The 17,795-nt window shown below is 38.3% G+C and overlaps 1 protein-coding gene across 1 annotated transcript in view; it reads right to left on the minus strand.

Annotated features, from left to right (window-relative positions):
• Positions 1 to 1,554: 1,554 nt before the first annotated feature.
• The window catches only part of FAM91A1 (family with sequence similarity 91 member A1), a gene marked incomplete at both ends in the record, with an annotated part of 23,520 nt that continues 7,279 nt past the window's right edge, over positions 1,555 to 17,795 (minus strand). The window contains 18 exons of the mRNA XM_084280256.1: positions 1,555 to 1,731; positions 3,036 to 3,105; positions 4,102 to 4,225; positions 4,506 to 4,613; positions 5,111 to 5,260; positions 6,585 to 6,657; positions 7,527 to 7,640; positions 8,816 to 8,950; positions 9,420 to 9,568; positions 10,248 to 10,380; positions 10,717 to 10,803; positions 11,011 to 11,123; positions 11,527 to 11,645; positions 12,571 to 12,683; positions 12,789 to 12,827; positions 13,602 to 13,708; positions 14,735 to 14,797; positions 17,076 to 17,166. Of these exons, the coding sequence (XP_084136382.1) occupies positions 1,555 to 1,731; positions 3,036 to 3,105; positions 4,102 to 4,225; positions 4,506 to 4,613; positions 5,111 to 5,260; positions 6,585 to 6,657; positions 7,527 to 7,640; positions 8,816 to 8,950; positions 9,420 to 9,568; positions 10,248 to 10,380; positions 10,717 to 10,803; positions 11,011 to 11,123; positions 11,527 to 11,645; positions 12,571 to 12,683; positions 12,789 to 12,827; positions 13,602 to 13,708; positions 14,735 to 14,797; positions 17,076 to 17,166 (1,965 nt within the window). The remainder of the gene's footprint in view (positions 1,732 to 3,035; positions 3,106 to 4,101; positions 4,226 to 4,505; positions 4,614 to 5,110; positions 5,261 to 6,584; positions 6,658 to 7,526; positions 7,641 to 8,815; positions 8,951 to 9,419; positions 9,569 to 10,247; positions 10,381 to 10,716; positions 10,804 to 11,010; positions 11,124 to 11,526; positions 11,646 to 12,570; positions 12,684 to 12,788; positions 12,828 to 13,601; positions 13,709 to 14,734; positions 14,798 to 17,075; positions 17,167 to 17,795) is intronic.

Raw genomic sequence — 17,795 nt, forward strand, 5'->3', positions numbered from 1 at the left:
AGTTTCTTAGAGCACAAGTCCCACACTTACACCTTAGGAATGTATATAAAGCAAAGGAAAAAAGAAAGGAATTTTTCACAGTTGTAACTGAAGCCATTGCATTACCCTGTGGTGCTGTGTTTGCCCTTTTCAAACTCCCATTGTGTTTTTTCTTAGATTCATACAGAACAGGATACAAAAACCCAAATGTTGCCTTTTTTCTCCTTGCTATTGTGCAGCATCACCTATGCCACAGATTCTTGGTCCATTACGGATCGTAGGCTCATAATAACAGGATGATTAAGTCTCATTTTTAACTATGACTCTTTAAAACAAGGCAGTTCCAGTCAATAAGAGTTGGCAGAGTACTTTAGGCAGCTGGGTTAAGTCTTGAAGTTTTGCATCTCTTGTTCTCCTCATGTGCTAAATGGGACAGACTTTAAGCTGGCAAAAAGCTGTTAATGCCCAATATAAACAAAGTGAAAACATGCTACATAAAAATCATCCTCTACACATAGGGCCAAAACATAATTTTAGATGGAATTTTTTCCTCGCTGTTAATGTTTGTCATAATCAGCAGCTAATGGTTCAAGGACAACAGATTCAGAGAAGTCTCTACCTACACCTCCTCTGCTGTTTTCTTCCTTTGCTAATGACTGTCACATGAAAAATCATGAGCTCTGTTCTTTCAGACACTAATCAGTAGGACAAATCCAGTTATCTACCTTAATCTCAATTTATTACCACAGGAGTTTTCCCACAGCAATCATCACCAGCTTCAAACTACAAGGGACTGACTCAGACACCCTGGTTTCATGCAAAGAGCAAGATGAATCCATTATGAAGAGCCCCATGAACAGAGCTGACTACTCCAGCCCTTCCATCATTCTGCACCTCCATCAAATTCTGCCAGGGATGAAAGTTCACCACTTGTCTTCAAAAGTGGCTGCAAGCCATCAGCAGAGGCTTTTGAGTCTGCTCTAACTCAGCCTCCTGTGAGCATCAAACATCTTTCTACCGTACTGATTTATCAAGGCTTCAGTGTTAAGCTGAGCTACAGAATTCAACAATTCTTAATGCCCCATATCACCATGATACTTTTTTTTTTGAACAGTCGGTATCACTGAGCTGTCAGAGGAAGAGCCAAATCTCTTACCTTTATACAGAAACATTTTCAGTAATACAGTACAAAACTAAACAGAATTTATGTCTGAGTAACGAACATAGAAAACTACTATTGCAATTTTGTGGTGACAGCATAGAAATTTAACAATCATCAGAAAGCCTAGAAAGGGCGTGTTTTAGTTATAAAAGAAAGATTGTCTCAAGATAAAAATAGTGCTGACAGCTAAAAAGCTCTCTGTTGCAGCAAGATATGCAGTAATGAGTAACGAGTTCTAGATGGTTTAAGCATTTCCCCAATACTGCAACACAACACATTTTTGTAACACTACTTGTACATGGGTTATGCTGCAGCAGCGGTACACTTCTTAGTGGTTGGCACTAGGAATTAACCATAATAGAAGAAAGGCCTTTAGTGATCGATGCATGGGAATCTCTATTTGACCTGTGTCCTTAGGTGTGGTTGAAAAAGACCGAGGAGGGGGACCATCCATTCCATTCAGATAATACCCCTTCTTTGAACATGAGATTCTTTGCAGGAAGCGGCACACCCATGTCTGCAGAAAAAGGCTGCAGAAGTGAACTTGAAGAACCAGCATCATGGAGCTGATCCAGTGTTGCAACACCTTCCTAAAGGAAAAGGAAGAAAAAGATGGTATCTTCAGACAAACAACAACGGAGAGAACATGACAGGCAGAACATGACAGGCTAATCTCATCTGCAAATACACTCAGCGTTTCCAAAGTGTGTTACTTTAATCCAACAAATACCAAATCATTATGGAATTAAAACCAGAATAAACAAAAGGAATCTTCAGCAAAGTCTGAGGGTTAAAGTTGAAGGAAAGGCCTTGCAAAGCTGTAAAACCTTCAAGACACTTATTGCACTGCTATTTATCCTATACTCTGCTGAGAGTTATGCATGTATTTGGAGGCACTGATTTGACCATAGTTTCATTTCCCAGAAGTTTGTTTTTCTCAATTTGAAAATCACTTTGGCACCTTCTTCCCCCCACCACCATATAGATCATCAAGAAAAGTGTATCTCAAGTAACATCTAAGTGATTATGACAGGAGTCACTTGGGACTGTTTGACAGATGGTTTCAAGGCTTCTAACCAACTGGCAATCTTCAGCATCCCTATGAGGAAGCAGTTTCGGGATCACACCATTACATTACCTGGATAAGTAACCAGCAAGCTCCTCACCTGACTGAAAAGGCTTTTAGAGAAAGGTGTTGTAAGACACAAGCATTAAGCAGATTCCATACTACATGTGGATGTGCCTTGCTAGCACATGCTTCCATGCACAATTACAGCAGCCTGCAGACCTGGAATTCCTACTTCCTTGCTACACAAGGTCCCCATTCTCTTTTACAAAACCTCCCAAAACATGTAGTTTTACATCTTCATACTCAATTAGCATTGAGTTCTAGCTGATTTTAGGACAAGTGCAAAAAGTAACTGGTATGAAATACATGTTATTGTATTTTATTTTTTTCCTAAGGGAACACATTTGACTTGAGAGGCAGATAAACTCAACACGTTCCAATATCCATGGTTTGCAGTAAGCCTCCTTAACATAGCTAAACCACCCAACTAACCAGCAGAGCAGTCTGTGTTATAACAGGAAGGAAGAACAATTTTACTGTGCATGTCCCATTAAAAAAAAAAAACCCTCAACCTAATTACACACAAGATGCAACCACAGAAGTTAAGACAAGTATTAAATGAGGCTAGAAAGGGATAGGGAAGTACTCACTTTTTGATACCAGCAGAATTTGAGGTTGGCTGTGTTCTTAATACAGTTACAATTTAAAGAAAAAGCAAATCAAGCAAATATATGTTTCCCTACACCCAAGAATGGCAAGTAGGAGGGGGCAAGAAGGAATGACAGACCATACAGAACGATTTACACCTGGATTATTGCTCCTTACCTGGAATGAATGAACAAAATTAAGGACCTGAAGTGACAACTTCCTACTGGAATGTAAGAGTTTTTGAAGGCTGCCAAAAATAAAAAAAGAGAAGAAGCTTTGTCCAAGGTGTACAGAGTTTTACTAGTATAGTACCATCATAGTAACTTGTTCACAAGTAACTCTAGTAGTTCCTAACATCATGTGACAGAGTCACACAAAGAACACTTGATATTACTATCATCATTGAAGAGGTGCTCAACTCATCTTCTCTTGAGTCTAGTCAGCTAAATGTTATTTCCCCTTCACACCATATGCTAAAACTGAAACTACTGCAACTGAAAAATGCTATTTTACATAAGATATATTAATATATTAGACTTTACCATGTCTCATTCTTGTCTAGGACAGTCTGGTAACATGACTTTTACGCAGTAGATTAGTGACATGCTGTTAAAAAGCAGGTTAAGTAATATAATAAAAGCCTTGGTTTTGGTCTCCCTATGAAAGGAAAAGAAAAAACCCACCACAAAAGCCAACACTCCAGCAAATCCAAAAAGCCCATTATTGAAAGAGTAATCTTTCATAAAGATAAGCTACAGTAAAAATCAGAAGATAACTCGATCATAAGCCATGGCTAAACTTAGAGTAGAAACCAATTAAAAAAAATCATCCAAAGCTAAATGCATTTTACATCTAAGCATTACCTGTAATCTTCCTCTGGAACAGCGGTGGGATGCAGGGGTTAGGTGGAAGAAAGGAAAGCCTGTCCTAGGCTAGGAATGGGATATGAGTAGGATGGCACCTAAATTCACTACTTTCCTGATCTGTTCATGGTTTACTATAAAGAATTAATTTTCCTTGAAGAAACTAGGAAGAGAGCCTAACCTTCATACAACTAAGGATTAGTAGATTGTACATTATAACTGGCATCTATGAGCCAAAAAGGCAACCACCTTACACACTATAATCAGGTACTCTATGTAGCTTAGCTCAGTTCTGTTCCTACAGTTATCAAGTTACAGGCATTTCTGCAGAAGATCAGGAGGCAACACGTGCAACCGGTAACTGGCAAATTTCAGCTCACCTTTCTTTTCTACATAATCCATGAGTGGCAATTTTTCTGCAGACTTTCTGATTCAACTCAGAGCTGAAGAGTGGAATGCCAAAGCATAACTCCAGGGGAACCCACTCCAGTTCTGTTGTGGGTACTACAGAAAGAAAACCAAGAGACAACCAAATTTTAAGAAAAGACAAAGCAAGGATCCCAGAATCAGTTCTCAGATCAGGCTCCATTGGACCATTCGTATTTTAGGACAGTTCATTCACTGAACTGCTCAGAGATTCAAGTGAATTTGCATTTTAAGGAGGAAGAATGGGTAGCACTGCACATACTGATCCAGACAATCATCAGACAAGTTCAGATAGATAAACCCAAGATCTTACTGGACAGAAAATATTCACTACATGCCATTTGTCATGGTTTTTTACCTTCAAGGCTTTGCTTGGCCGCAGAATCCATTGGGGTTTCTTCTATTACCATCTCAAATGACTCTGTGCTACCATTTACATCAGATCCTGATGCTAGTTCAGCTTCCCCTAAAAATACAGTAATTCTTACATAAACAGGCAGATGAGTATCAGTTTAGTTACCACCTGATGTAAGGAACAAGACACGAGCTTTTGCCCAAAGACCATATAGCTACAAAACTGGACAAAGGGATATGGAGAAACACAGAGCCCGATACATTTTAGGACTAAAAAGTGTCACTCAGGGATTCTCAACACACTTATGGAAGATTAAGTTCTGGCATTACAAAAAGGAAAAATTTACTTTTAATGCTTTGAAATTATCCCTTTTCTCATCTGCTGACTGTTCTAGTTGTGTCATTTTTTTTCAGTCTGTATTTGCTATTTCTGAGCAAGTCACAAAGAAGAATTAAGCCTACTGCCAACAGATTTACACTCCAAATGGGTTCCTGTCTGTGGTGGATAGTATTTTGTAGAGCTACAAATCAAAGACCTGCAATCCTGCGTTCACCTTTGCTAAAGGGACCGTGTGTGAAGTTACAGAATGACAGTTGTGGGTAACTAACCTCTCCCATCAGAGGCATCGCTCAGCTTCCTGTCAGCCTGCCGACTCCAAGGATTCAGCATAGTGACGTAGCCACAAAAGTGCTGCAAGTCTACTTTGCTTCTCAGGACTTTTAAAGCTGTATGAATGCCCATGTTCACACGAGAGAAATCTAGTAGAAAAGAACACACGTTCCAGTTTACGTTACAAGATGCCTCCTCCACAACCATTAGTTCATCTCTAGGCCAGGCTAAACTTTTTATCTGGATTTTTCTCTCTTGCAATGCTTCTGTTTAGCGATCACATTGGTAGACCTGGGACAACACAAGTGATCACAATCTTCCCACACCAAGCACTAACTGGCATTTTATAGCACAGCAAGAGAGCCAAGGAGAAAGTAGAATACAAATTGAAGGTGATCCCTCTCTCAGAGAGACACATACAGACAGCAGAGATGGCAAGGCTTAGCTAGGAGTCAGATGTCAACCCCTTTCAGTGCCAGAGTCTTTTATGGAAAACAATACAAGATACCCATGTTCCACATATCTGAAATTCTGAAGAATGAAAATCAAGTATAAGTAGTTAACAAGGAGTTTCAACATTGAGTTCATGCTAGAAGAGATTCTGCCTTCAAGATTTTTCACCTAGCATCAAGGCAGAAGAAAAACAGCCATCCCAGAAAGAGCTGATATAAAAAAAAGTAATTCATTCTGAGCCCAGTGAAAACTAAATGAGGAAGTTAGCTTTACTTCTAGTTGGCCCAGATTTTTCTACGTGGTAGCTAATGTAATTTTCAATTTCCTGTTGGGAACTTCATACTATCACAACAGCCCTGATTTGGGAAGGCCTCAACTATGCAAAGCTTGTGTCCTACCCATCAAGGAACATTTCAGAATATTAATTCCTGCATTTTACAATCAGCTGAACTACAGCCTTTGAAGGAATAGATTTTGCTAACGAAGCTCTTCCTGGGGCTGGGGGGAACCCACTCCAAAAGAGTTCCCAGCACTGCTTATCAAGGTTTGCTCAGTTCTGGTCTCACCTGAGAGACACTGAACAGAATATATTTCCTAGGGAACCTGCTTTGGCAGGGGGTTTGGACCCGATGATCTCTCGAGGTCCCTTCCAACCCCTACAATTCTGTGGTATCAAATACTTCTTTATGCAGTTAATAAATATGCTAGAGAATAAGTCAGTACACAAAAAGGCAGACTCATAGGTTTTTGTGGAAGATACGTCTTCACATCTGTGCTAGGAGTGAGGCCAGAGAACACATTCTAATTTGGGAAGTGAAGACAGGGGAAGAAGATGGCATCTCTAAGCTCTGAACAGACTTGTCAACCACTTAAACATGCTTTCAATTTTCTCCATTAACTTGACTCATAATTCCAAGAAAAAAAATCATTAAAAGGATTATTGCAACCATACAGCACAAGGCAACATGCAAGAAAATTAAATACGGTGGTGGAGAGACCACATTAAAGACAGTCACTCACCTCCCTGCTGCTCAGCTTCATCAAATGGGAAAGGTATGTGCATTGTTTCTCCCATTCCATGCATGCCATGGCCCTGAACATCAAGAAATTAAATTAGGAACAGAAAAATAGACTCATCAGCTTAACTCCCATTTTCATCTACCAGTCAAGTAGATGAAAAACAAGCAAATCAAGATATTTATACATTAAAGTTCTTACTTAGCTTAAACAAGTAATTAAATAAAACACCCCACTCTTCCCCCAAAATGTATGTGAGTAACTAGAATGAAGTTAAACCTAAGTGAAGATGAGCAATTTCTCTCTCCAATTACTTATTATGAAGAGATTTCCTAACCACTTAACACTTCTGGAGGAAAATGGAGTTTCCATACCCAAGTACAGAACATTTCTGAGCAGTCCAGGCTATCACAAATGGCCATTTGAAAATCTGCAATTTTTTGTTTGCAACAGTATGAAACATCTATTTATTTGAACAATTAATTCTGAAAGTTCAGCTGAACTGAAGGGCCAGTAGCTATTTTACTCTTCCTGAATAGATAAACCCAGTCTATTTCTTCTGTTTGTGATAAAGGGCATGATTTCCTATCATTTACTGCTGCAGCTGAATACCAAGCATTCCAGAAATGCACTTCTTTGGAATAACAACTTGTACTCACAGCTTATATCACTACCACCTAAAAAGCTCATGCTTTTCTTCAGTTTAATTCCAGTTTACTTTATCCCCAGTCTCATAAATCATCTCATTTTTACCTGTCTGTAATACAATAATGCATATGTAATACACGTTCAGATCAATACCACTGAATCACAGCAGCTCTGGCTACGTTTTCCAGCTCTTGGCAAAAATGTAGTTCTCCAGTGTTGTTAAGAGTTTAACCCACCCCCCCCTCCCCCCAAAAAAAGAAGCAGGTACCCATCCTTTGTTATGCAGAGCATTCCTACCTGAATTAGAACAGCAGAATGCGTTAAAGCATCATTCAACATTGTGAGCACATTTGAAGTGGGTACTACTCCTGGGTCGTGACCCCATGACGTTATTAGTAAGCGATCATAACCCTAGAAGAGAGAAATGAAGAGTGTTTGCAGCAGGAATGGACTATCCAAGCACATACAGTGTCACCACAAATAACTCCAACTCTGTAGCATTAGGCTTTCTACCACGAATCACTCATGTTCACATTCCTGATAAAGACAGAAGTCTGCCAAGCTCAAAGTTAAGGTGCTATTTTGAACACGGGGTACCTGTCACCAGTTCCTGTAGAACTACATGGCCATGGCAGCAGCCTTCCAGCAAACAAGAGATGAAAATAACCCCACAAATTTAAAAGCAAACGATAAGCTAGATAAAATAGCACCATCAAAAGTTTCTAATAGCATTTCAGAGACAGAATGGGAGAGGTCAGCATCTGAAGTCTTTCAAGCATGAGTTACCACATGCTTGTGGGACTTATTGCCAAAACACTGTATAGATGTTAAAGAGTTTGGTGGATTCAAGGCTGGAAGGAATTCATGAGAGGAACCAATCACTGCAGAGACTAGAATTCTAGTCACAACCTCTATAAACTCAAAATCACATACAGCTCAGGAAGTTACAGACCCAAACATGGGAAAGGCTGCCAAGGTTTTAAGAGGAAATATGACATGTTGTGCTTGTTTTCCTACTTCCAGCCACTGCTACACACAGGCTACTGGGCTACAATGTTCTTTTGTCCAGCCTTTATTAGATTATTCTGTCATTTAAACTGCAGAGACAATCACAGCCTAGAACTTCAAAGTCTCAATCATAGCTTTCTACAGTGGACAGACTGGAAGTGATCATCTTAGCTATCTTTTAAACCAGGAAAAGTTGTATGTAGAGGTGTCCTTTCCTATAAGATACCAATAAAAGCACTATATACTATGTCTCTACCTTTTGATATAGCTCTTCTACACCTTTGTAACACACTCCAGGGATGGGCTTACAAATTCACAATGACTGCAATACCACATTTTACACTAAAATTAAAAGGGGTGGCATCAAACACACTGGAGTCTCACTGTGACAAGAAGAGACACCTAAGTAGCACTCCTTTTTCAGAACCTAAGATTCTACATAAAAATTGCTCCCAGAAAAGGTACATTCACCTATAATGAATTATACCTATGATTTCAACTGTTATCCTTAACCAGTGTACAGCATATCCTTGTAATGTTTGGAGAAAGGAGGGAGAATAATTCCATGCATACACTACCTGGAAAATGTCTGGAAGTTTTCGAAGACGTGTCCCTTTAGAGAGCAACAGAGAGGGTGGGCCCTGTCCAGTTATATGGTAAATATACAGCTTGAACCACACCGAACTGACTTCTGGGATCGCTGGTCCGATATGCTGAAGAAAAGATTATTCAAGAAATTACAGAGAATTTAATATTCCAACTGTTATATATACAGATACCATTTAATATTAAGAATCAACAGTTTTAAAGAAACATAAGTCTAGTTTTGCAGCACAGGAATTTAATTGTATTACTCTGATGATATTCCAGGTACTTAGTTCAGTACTGCAAAACTCTCTACTGAAAGTTGATAGTAAAGAGTTTTCCATTACTGAAAATCCAAGAACAACATAGCTGGCATTGACTCTACTTGAACAGATAAATTGTTAATAAATAAAAAAATTATTAAGTATTCACATTTTTCCTCACTAAGCAGTGTTTTCAGATGAACTGCAAAAGTATTCTACATGCCAATAACTGAGTCACTTTAAAAAGATGCCCAACAGATGTATCCAAAACAAAGCTAATACGAAATTACTATATTACTTGGTACTGAGGGAAAAACCACCAGTATTTTTTCACCTGGGGAGTACAGCTGCTAATAGGTCGAATTTCATTGGTAAGTGGTGCCATGGAAACCAGCAAAGTATAGTTTTTGTTGAGAACTCTGCTGCAGGTAGCTGGATCCAAGCCGAGCAAACTCTCACATCGTAAGAGGTCCAAGGGAAACCCTGTGTTGGAAATAAAAGATTCTTATATTACCACTTAAGATGAAACTAACAACCCAAAATACCATTTCAGATTTTCTATTGTCCCCTGCTCAGCCATGAACACAACATTTTCCACAACCAAGCTCTAAAGTGTCAGGATGAATTTTAATACGTTTGTACATGATTTTAACAATTCCAATCATAGTGTTGTCTGGAACAGAACTACAGCTTGCTCACCAGCTAACTGATCCCAGGAGATAAGCACAGAGACAATAAATTAGGCAAGATATTTTTTTAAAAAAAAAAGAAAAAATCTACCATTAGAAGAATACACTTTGATGGCTTGGGAAAAAATGTTTCTTTGGCAGAACAACTCTGAATAAACAATGACTCCTTTATCACAGCCTTCAGAAGAACAGATTTTTTTAACCAATCTCTTCCTCAAATTCAGCTTGTCTTGCCAACATTATCTTTAATCTGTTACTCTGGATGTTAATTCCAAACCTTGGCAACCACATCTGTCTTTTAAGAGGCAAACCCAGTAAAGCAGGCTCAAAGGATGGTGAAAGAACAATGTTTGGGCATCAAAACTTTTTAAACAAGTAGGATACAGGTTGCTTTGTGAAATAGCAACTTAATCAGACAGTTGAGTGTAGGGCAAGTACGTAAATTTAGGATTTCCCAAAAACGTTTGCAGTACCGTTATTTGGTTGATCAGGTTGTACAGTTTGTGCTCCTAGGTCTTTATTATGTCGCAAAAACAGTATTGTGTTCCTCAGAGTAAGTGCGTGATCAAAGTATCGCTGTGCTTCCCCTTCTCCTGTGCTTTGAACCTAAACAAGAAACAAAATAAAATGGGTACAAGTGGCACGCTGTTTCTACAGGCATCAATTACACAGGAGATTAAAAAATTAGCATTTTAAAGCTTTGTAATTGAGGTACAACCCAGCAGCTTATATGCAAAGGAGATTTACAGCAACTGTTAAATGAGAAGTGAGTCCTGGCCAGGCTAGGCAAACAGTCAAAAAGTACTTAAAAGACAACATCCATAAACCAGAATGACGACTCAGTCTTTAGGGAAAGACTTGTTCTTTTCACTGTATTGTTATATGAGTGGTTTCACACAACGAAAAGAAGGGGGTGGGCAGGGTTTAACACTAACAGATTACCTTTTCCAGCTCCACCAAGAAACTGTCAAGACTCTCATCTGAGAGTTTCCCGACTTCAAACATAGTGACTGCGTGACTTTTCAAGTTCTGGAACAAAACGAAACTGTCTTAATTCTTTGAGAATGGAATGGGCAAGTAAAAGTTTTTATTAAGTAAAAACACTTCTTAACAACAAACAATACAGAAGTTCTAAAAGATAATTAGAGCTGCATTATAGTGAAATATTGAAATCGAAGCATTTTAAAGCTCTACTTATTTATTCTTGGCATAATACATTGAACAATTTTGACATACTGGTGAAAGATTTCCCATCATTAAAAAGGCAGTGAGAGTAGAATCAAACAGGAAGGCAATACGCTTTGTGTGTCCACTGGACAGGTTGAGGCTGCTCACGCTGGCTGTTTCAGCTAACAGAGAAAAAAAAGAAAATACATGAGCACATCTCTTTAAAAGTAAAGATCACCGAGTCTAAGTTAAATCTATTAAAGAAAAAAGTTGGTTATTGCCATTCTGAGTAGAACAGAATTGCCTTAGCACTACTAAACTACTGATTAACTTAATTCAGAAGTTGGTATCTGTGTGTCGGTTGATACCCGCAACACAATCAGCCTCATCTTCCCAAAAAAACCTCTGTCTAAATAATTTTAAACCAAGAATTAAACACCACCTCCCCCACTGTATGTTCCATATGAAAAAAGGTTCTACATAATCTGTGTTTTATTTGTTTCTAGACCCCTTTACAGCCTGTAGCACTCTAGAAATATAAAAGTAATTGATCCTAAAGTATTAAAATTTACTGTTAGTGCTAACCTGGATCATCTTGACTGTTGGTATCTGTATCTGTGGCTGATGACCCAGCTTCCTGTATAGGACTTCTGTTTTCCCCACTGTCCCATGAAAGCAGCATCTTTTGAGGGTCCAAAGTACTCCTATTAATGTGAATTAAAATCCACATCTATCGGTCACTGTAGCACCAGAGAAGTATCTCTGTTTTCCAGTGCTAGAAATCCATGCATACGCATACCCAATACATGCCTTTCAATACTTCTAAGCCCTAAACCAGTCAAGCTTGATGTCCCTCAGTCCTGCTTTAGCCTCTAAACTTTAGAAAAGTTTATTTGGGAGTTCAAAATTACCAGTTTTGAAAAAAAGAGATCTGAAAAAAAATGAAACCAACATCACTGATATATCCAATGAAAAAATAAAACAAAATTAATCCATTTTGTCATCCCAGTCTGAATCAGCATGAAACCCAACTCAGGCACAGCATTTGCTTTAAAGGGCTTAGCAGATACTGAACTGAAAGTGACAAGCAATTCCTAATCAATGCAACTTCACAGTCAAACTTGGAGACCCGTTTCTTGACTGGTATTAACATCAATTTCCCAGAATTTAATACAGATATACATGACAGAGTCAGTGACAGGACTGTGATACTACCTGATAGCAAGCAAGCAGACTTCATGTAGATATTCACTCAGTATCTACACCAAGAAACTCTGTCTCTGTACTAGCACAGTAACAGCCGTTTGCTGCCTCTGGCCCAGGAGTTTAAAGTAAATATCCACTTATCTAATTCAGAAGTGAGCAAATAGGCACTTAAAGGCTGAAAATTGAACACAAAGTAACAGCAACAAAAGCAGTACATTGAACTTACAGGCTAAATTACCACCCTTTATATTCAGATTAAAAAGAGGATCAAATATTTGTGTCATTATACACATGAGAAAGCCAAGTGAGATCTGTTGTTGCAGAAGTCAGAGCAAGCAACCAATAGCTTTGCAATCAGACTTCGGTTCTAAGCTTTCTCTTCAATGATTAAAATAAGCTTTGCAAAAGAATGAAGACACTTACTTCAGCCTGTTTACTGAAGGAACATTCTTCCACGATGGATGGAGATTATCCAGGTTTATTACTTGGCCCTTTTTATGAGCAAAGCCTAATCGACAATACATGGACACAGCATTCTGCAGGAACACATGTGCATGTTATAAGCAACTGCTGTATGAAACCAGGTCGCAAACCAGTGAACTCTCCATATCAAGTTCAAGAAATGCATTATATGCACATACCTTTACTAAAGATAAGTCAATCTCCAAGACATTTGCAAGCTGAAAAAAAAAAAAGAAGAAATCAACTCAACAGCACAGTATTAGCAATGCAGAGTAGTTTACCAGTTATGGGCTTTGGCATCTTTTTGTTGGTTGTCTTTATTTTTAAATATAGTCTGTACTGGTAGGAGCAATTGTGTCTTTATTAAAAGTGATGAAAAAAGTGGATGAAGTCCCATAATTGTCCCCCTTGAAAGCATGCAAAAGAAATATGAGGTTATCTTCCATTGTGTAATGTCTAAGTTAATCACAGCTACAGTTTCTATGGCAGTCATGTGTATGAGAAGTTATGCAAAGAGGAAAAGAAACCCTGGATATATTTAATGGGTGTTTTTCATGTGCTTATTCACCAAATTTTGAGAATAAGACCATATGAAAACTTATTTCTCATACTGACATTATAACTTATGCAAAAGTTACATTCCTACTTTAAGCCAAGGCCCTACGTGTTTTCACTGACAAAAACCAATTAATTTTATTTCACACTACCAAACCAGACTTGTTCCAGTTCTAAAAATAGTCTAGATCAGTCACCCCTCAAATGTATAAACTCATTTCAGCTGATGGAATTGTTTCATTGAATTGAAATTACTCCTTCAAGCCTAAACGTGCTATAAAAGTTACATTCAAGATAAAAGGAACAGCTTGGCTCTTAAGCCTCTAAATGAAATCACTTGATATCAATCCACATCACTGCTTTAAGTATTTTCATACACATGCTTTGGGCCCTTTCAAGTATTCCTATCTGCCTCATGCAAGGTAAGTTTTACTTACCTCTGCCACATTAGTATGTTCATCTATTGAAACAAATATCTTGTACAGAAGTGTTTCAAAGTAATCACCTTGCACTCTGTTCATCACAAAACCTTCAAGGGGTGGCACTGAAAAGAAGAATTACTTGCAAAATTACAATTTGGTAACTTACTTTATTAGACTGAAATTCATAAAACCAGAGAAATAAATTTACCTTTATACAGTTTTCACGGTACCTGTAATTTTCAGGATTTTCCACTCCCAAATAATAAAAGCCTAAATATAGCACTCATGTTTGATTAAATCCTCCCACTCCTTAAGAGAATGTGTCAATATGCTTTCTTATAAAAACTACAACCACTCTACCTCACATCATAGCCATGCAGTCTCCAGCTCAACCAGTACGGATAATTCCCATTCATCCAGCCCATAAATGATTTTGTAATGTGGATGGAGTTTGAATCATGGCTCTGATTGGAGAGGGACACAAAAAACCCACCCCACCCAAACACTCCAGAGCTGAGACTCCCAAACCTGTTATCTGAGCAGTAAGTCTCTTGTACTTAGAAGACCTTCACTTAACTGACCTCTGCTCAAGCAATGGCAGGTACTTCTGCATGTCCAGGTTCCAAATTATTTGTGTCTTTGCAGTGAATTGAGGAACCCAGGAGACCCAGCATTGCAAAACATGTTGTTCAAAGGGCAGCCATATGCTGTGCTAGTTTAAGCTCCTACATAGTCCCCAGACATGGCACATGACTAACTGGGGTGACAAGACCACGAAGGATGGAACCTATGCAACCGATGCAACCTAAGAGTTGCATCTGTCTAGAAAACAGGTGTCAAAACCTCACATCCTTTCTTGTCATTACAGACTTATGGGAGGTTCTCAATAATTCTAGCCATAACTAAGAATTTCATTTTATCTAAAAACATACAGAAAATAACCTAAGAACTCAAGTTGAAAAATATCTTATAAGAATAATGTTTAATTGGGCTGAAAGCATTTAGTCAGGAAAAAAAATTCCTAGCTCAAATGTTCTGTTTAAGCAAACTCATGCACACAGACAAGCAGCTTCCAAGACAGAGAACTCCAGGACAATGGAAAAGACAACAAGAAAACATATGTATACCACCATTAAATATTTACTTACCTGCTATACAGCTGTCATCAGATATTGGTACATCGAGGTAAATAAATCCTTTGTTATACAAACCTTGATAAATAAAAGCACATCATTTTAGAGGGAAAAAATACCAAAGCCAGGTATTTTCTGGAGTATTAATGATACAAAACTAGACTTCACCATCAGCCAATTCAGAATTCCAAGTAATTTTTCCTGATAGCCTTTGCAGTAGACTATTACTTCACAATGCACGGATCAAGAAACCACATCTAATATTAAACAAGTGTCACCCTAAGCCAGAGCTCTTTACTTGCAGCCTGACACAGTGCACTTGGGGCTCTACATGCACTTTCAGGACAACACAGCAGAATGATCACAGATCGAAGCAGCTACGTTTGTCAGAGATGAGCCCATCTCTACCTAACTGTTAACTTCATTAGAATCATAGAATCATTCATTTTCACAATCAACGCTGTACTGTCAAGAATTTGTAGGGTTTTTTAATCCTGAATTAGTATTTTCAGCTGAGGATGCTGGCTACATTTTGGTCCTCCACTAACTTTCAGGCTGAAACTCGCAGACTTTGCAGTAAGGATACAAACTAAACCACATCAGTTCTTATGGCCCACATGTGTCCTTCCCACACATCTTCACAGAAAGGGTTTTTTTTGAACAGCTAGAAAAATAAATTCTGGGATACTTCACAAGACATCAGCAAAACTGCAGTAGATATAGAAAGATATTGCACATATGGACAGTAATACTATGGATTTTTATAAACTACGCTTTCCCCACAAGACTGATTTGAGTACTAAGCATCTCAAATGAGTTCTGCAGAGTAAATAAGCTAGAAGTAAGTTTTTACAGAAGGACAAAATATTTCAGCATGGTTATTCTTAGAGTCTAAGATTTGTAACAGTAAATATGCTTCACTCTAACAGTAAAGCATAACCCTAAATTACACTGTATAAAATACGCCAAATGTATTGTTGGGGGTCCCTGTGATCGCTCCATCTACATCGTATCATTCTAACATGGAGGAGGAAAACCAACAAACCTCAGGTAAAGTGTTATTAAACTCCTGAAGTAGAATTGTCAGGACATCTCACATGCACACAGAGCTGAGCTCAGCCCAACAATAGCACGTGTGTATATATCTATAGTGTATCTAATAAAATTACCATTCCCAATTAGATCTTGGGTAAAACTTCTCTATTAAACCAACAACTAACCTGAGCTCATGCTGACAGAACTGCTGTTTAGCACAGACAGTGACACATATTCAGATATGCAAATGGTCAGGGATTAACAAATCAACTTTAACCCATCAGGATGACATTACAAGCCATGAGCACACTAGGGTTCCTTTTTGCCTTCTCTCCTTCAGATCCAACTCTCATAGCTGATATATCTTTACTTACTGTACCCAAAACATATTGATGGCATCACAGTTTGGGCTAAACAGCCTGCCTTCCCCAGAAAAGCCCATCCTACTGGTAGTCCATTGATCATTTGTACGTTACTTTTTCTACCCATGAGCTAGTATAGAAGGGTACTTATCTTTCTAAACCTGATCTGCAGTGCTCTACACAAGCGACACCAGGCTACTTCAAGAGATCGGTCATTAAGTGGTTTCAGAAATCAAATTTTCTTAAAGCCCTGTACTGTTTCAGATCAACTCCAGAGCTTGAATTTTGCCTCCCTCACTTTTTGTTTTGTTCGGTTTCAGTAAAAGGCAGTGGAATCCTGCTTCAATTTCTCTGGAAAACTGCAGTGCACAGCTTCAGTTGCTTTTAGTAAACCCAGCATTTAGGGACAGACTTCCCAAAGAGGTGTTTGTCAGTGGATTTGTACTCCCCTGCCAAATATTTGTCTGTATCTAATCTTCATTACTTGAAATCAGGATACATGCACCCCACTTTTCATTAATAGGTGCAGACCTTTGAGAAACAAGACAGCCTCTTAAATTTACACCCCACTTTTATGGTGTTCAAAACTGTATAAAAATCACAGAAATTCTCCTCCTTTGAAAGCAAGGAGCAAAGTTTTACCACCCAAGCCTACAAACTCAGACATTTTTCGTTTTAGTTTCTCTTATCCTCATCTACCTCCCTCTTCCCCACAATCTTTACTGCCAGTTTCTAATGACAGAATTAGTGGAATCAAACACTAACAGAGCAACAGCTGCTAACTTCTCACTGTTAAATCACAAGTTCCAGACTGCAGTCTGTACAAGCTCTTGAGTATTTTTCTTCACCTCCTCTTATGCTTCAGCTATATGTCCCCTTTTATTCCTAGTTCTTCAGACACTACTCTCAGAATTTACTAAGATGTACAAACAGAAGAGGAATGTTCATTAAAAACTTACTGTGAACTACATTGAAGTCTAATGACCCAGCAAGCTGAGGACCTGAATCAATTATCTTATCAATAGCAGACTTCTCTGATGTAGTACAGATCTAGGTAAAAGAAATCATGTTAGTCTTTTGTAGGACAAAAAGTCTATGCAACTCAGTTAACACCACTCAAAAAAAAAATCCCAAACATTTCAGTCTCAAATTAGTCATAATTGAAGTTAGTCATAATAGGAAGTAATTAATGTTCTTAAGCAAAATATTTGCACTGAATACACTGCAGTACCTGTTAAAGTCTTAATTTTTTTACTCTTGTTCCTGCACAAAGTTATGCATGCTCTAGGAACAATACTTAGTTGCACAGGTATTTGGCAAGTGAAGCCCACAATAAAATAGTTTTGCTCTGAACTGAGTGTTCAGCCACACAACTGGGATCATTCTAGAAAGAGGTCCACTGTGGTATCAAAGTACTGTGCTTCAGGTTAACTACTCTGTGCTGATGGGATGTCAAAATGTAAGCAGCCACTGCCTAAGATATTCCAAATAGTAGCTAAAAAACTATTCCATCACTGCTTTAAATATGTTCCAAACTAGACAAGAGACTTACAAAGAAGGAATTAAAATTCAGATCAAACAACCACCTGACTGTAAGAAGAAAGTGTGAGAACGGAAGTAGAATGAGGATGAAACATTAAGTCAGCTCACAAGTTTTTCATGAGCAAATGGTAAAAATG

Source organism: Gallinula chloropus (genome assembly GCF_964237585.1).
Source record: "Gallinula chloropus genome assembly, chromosome: 2".
NCBI lineage: Eukaryota > Metazoa > Chordata > Aves > Gruiformes > Rallidae > Gallinula > Gallinula chloropus.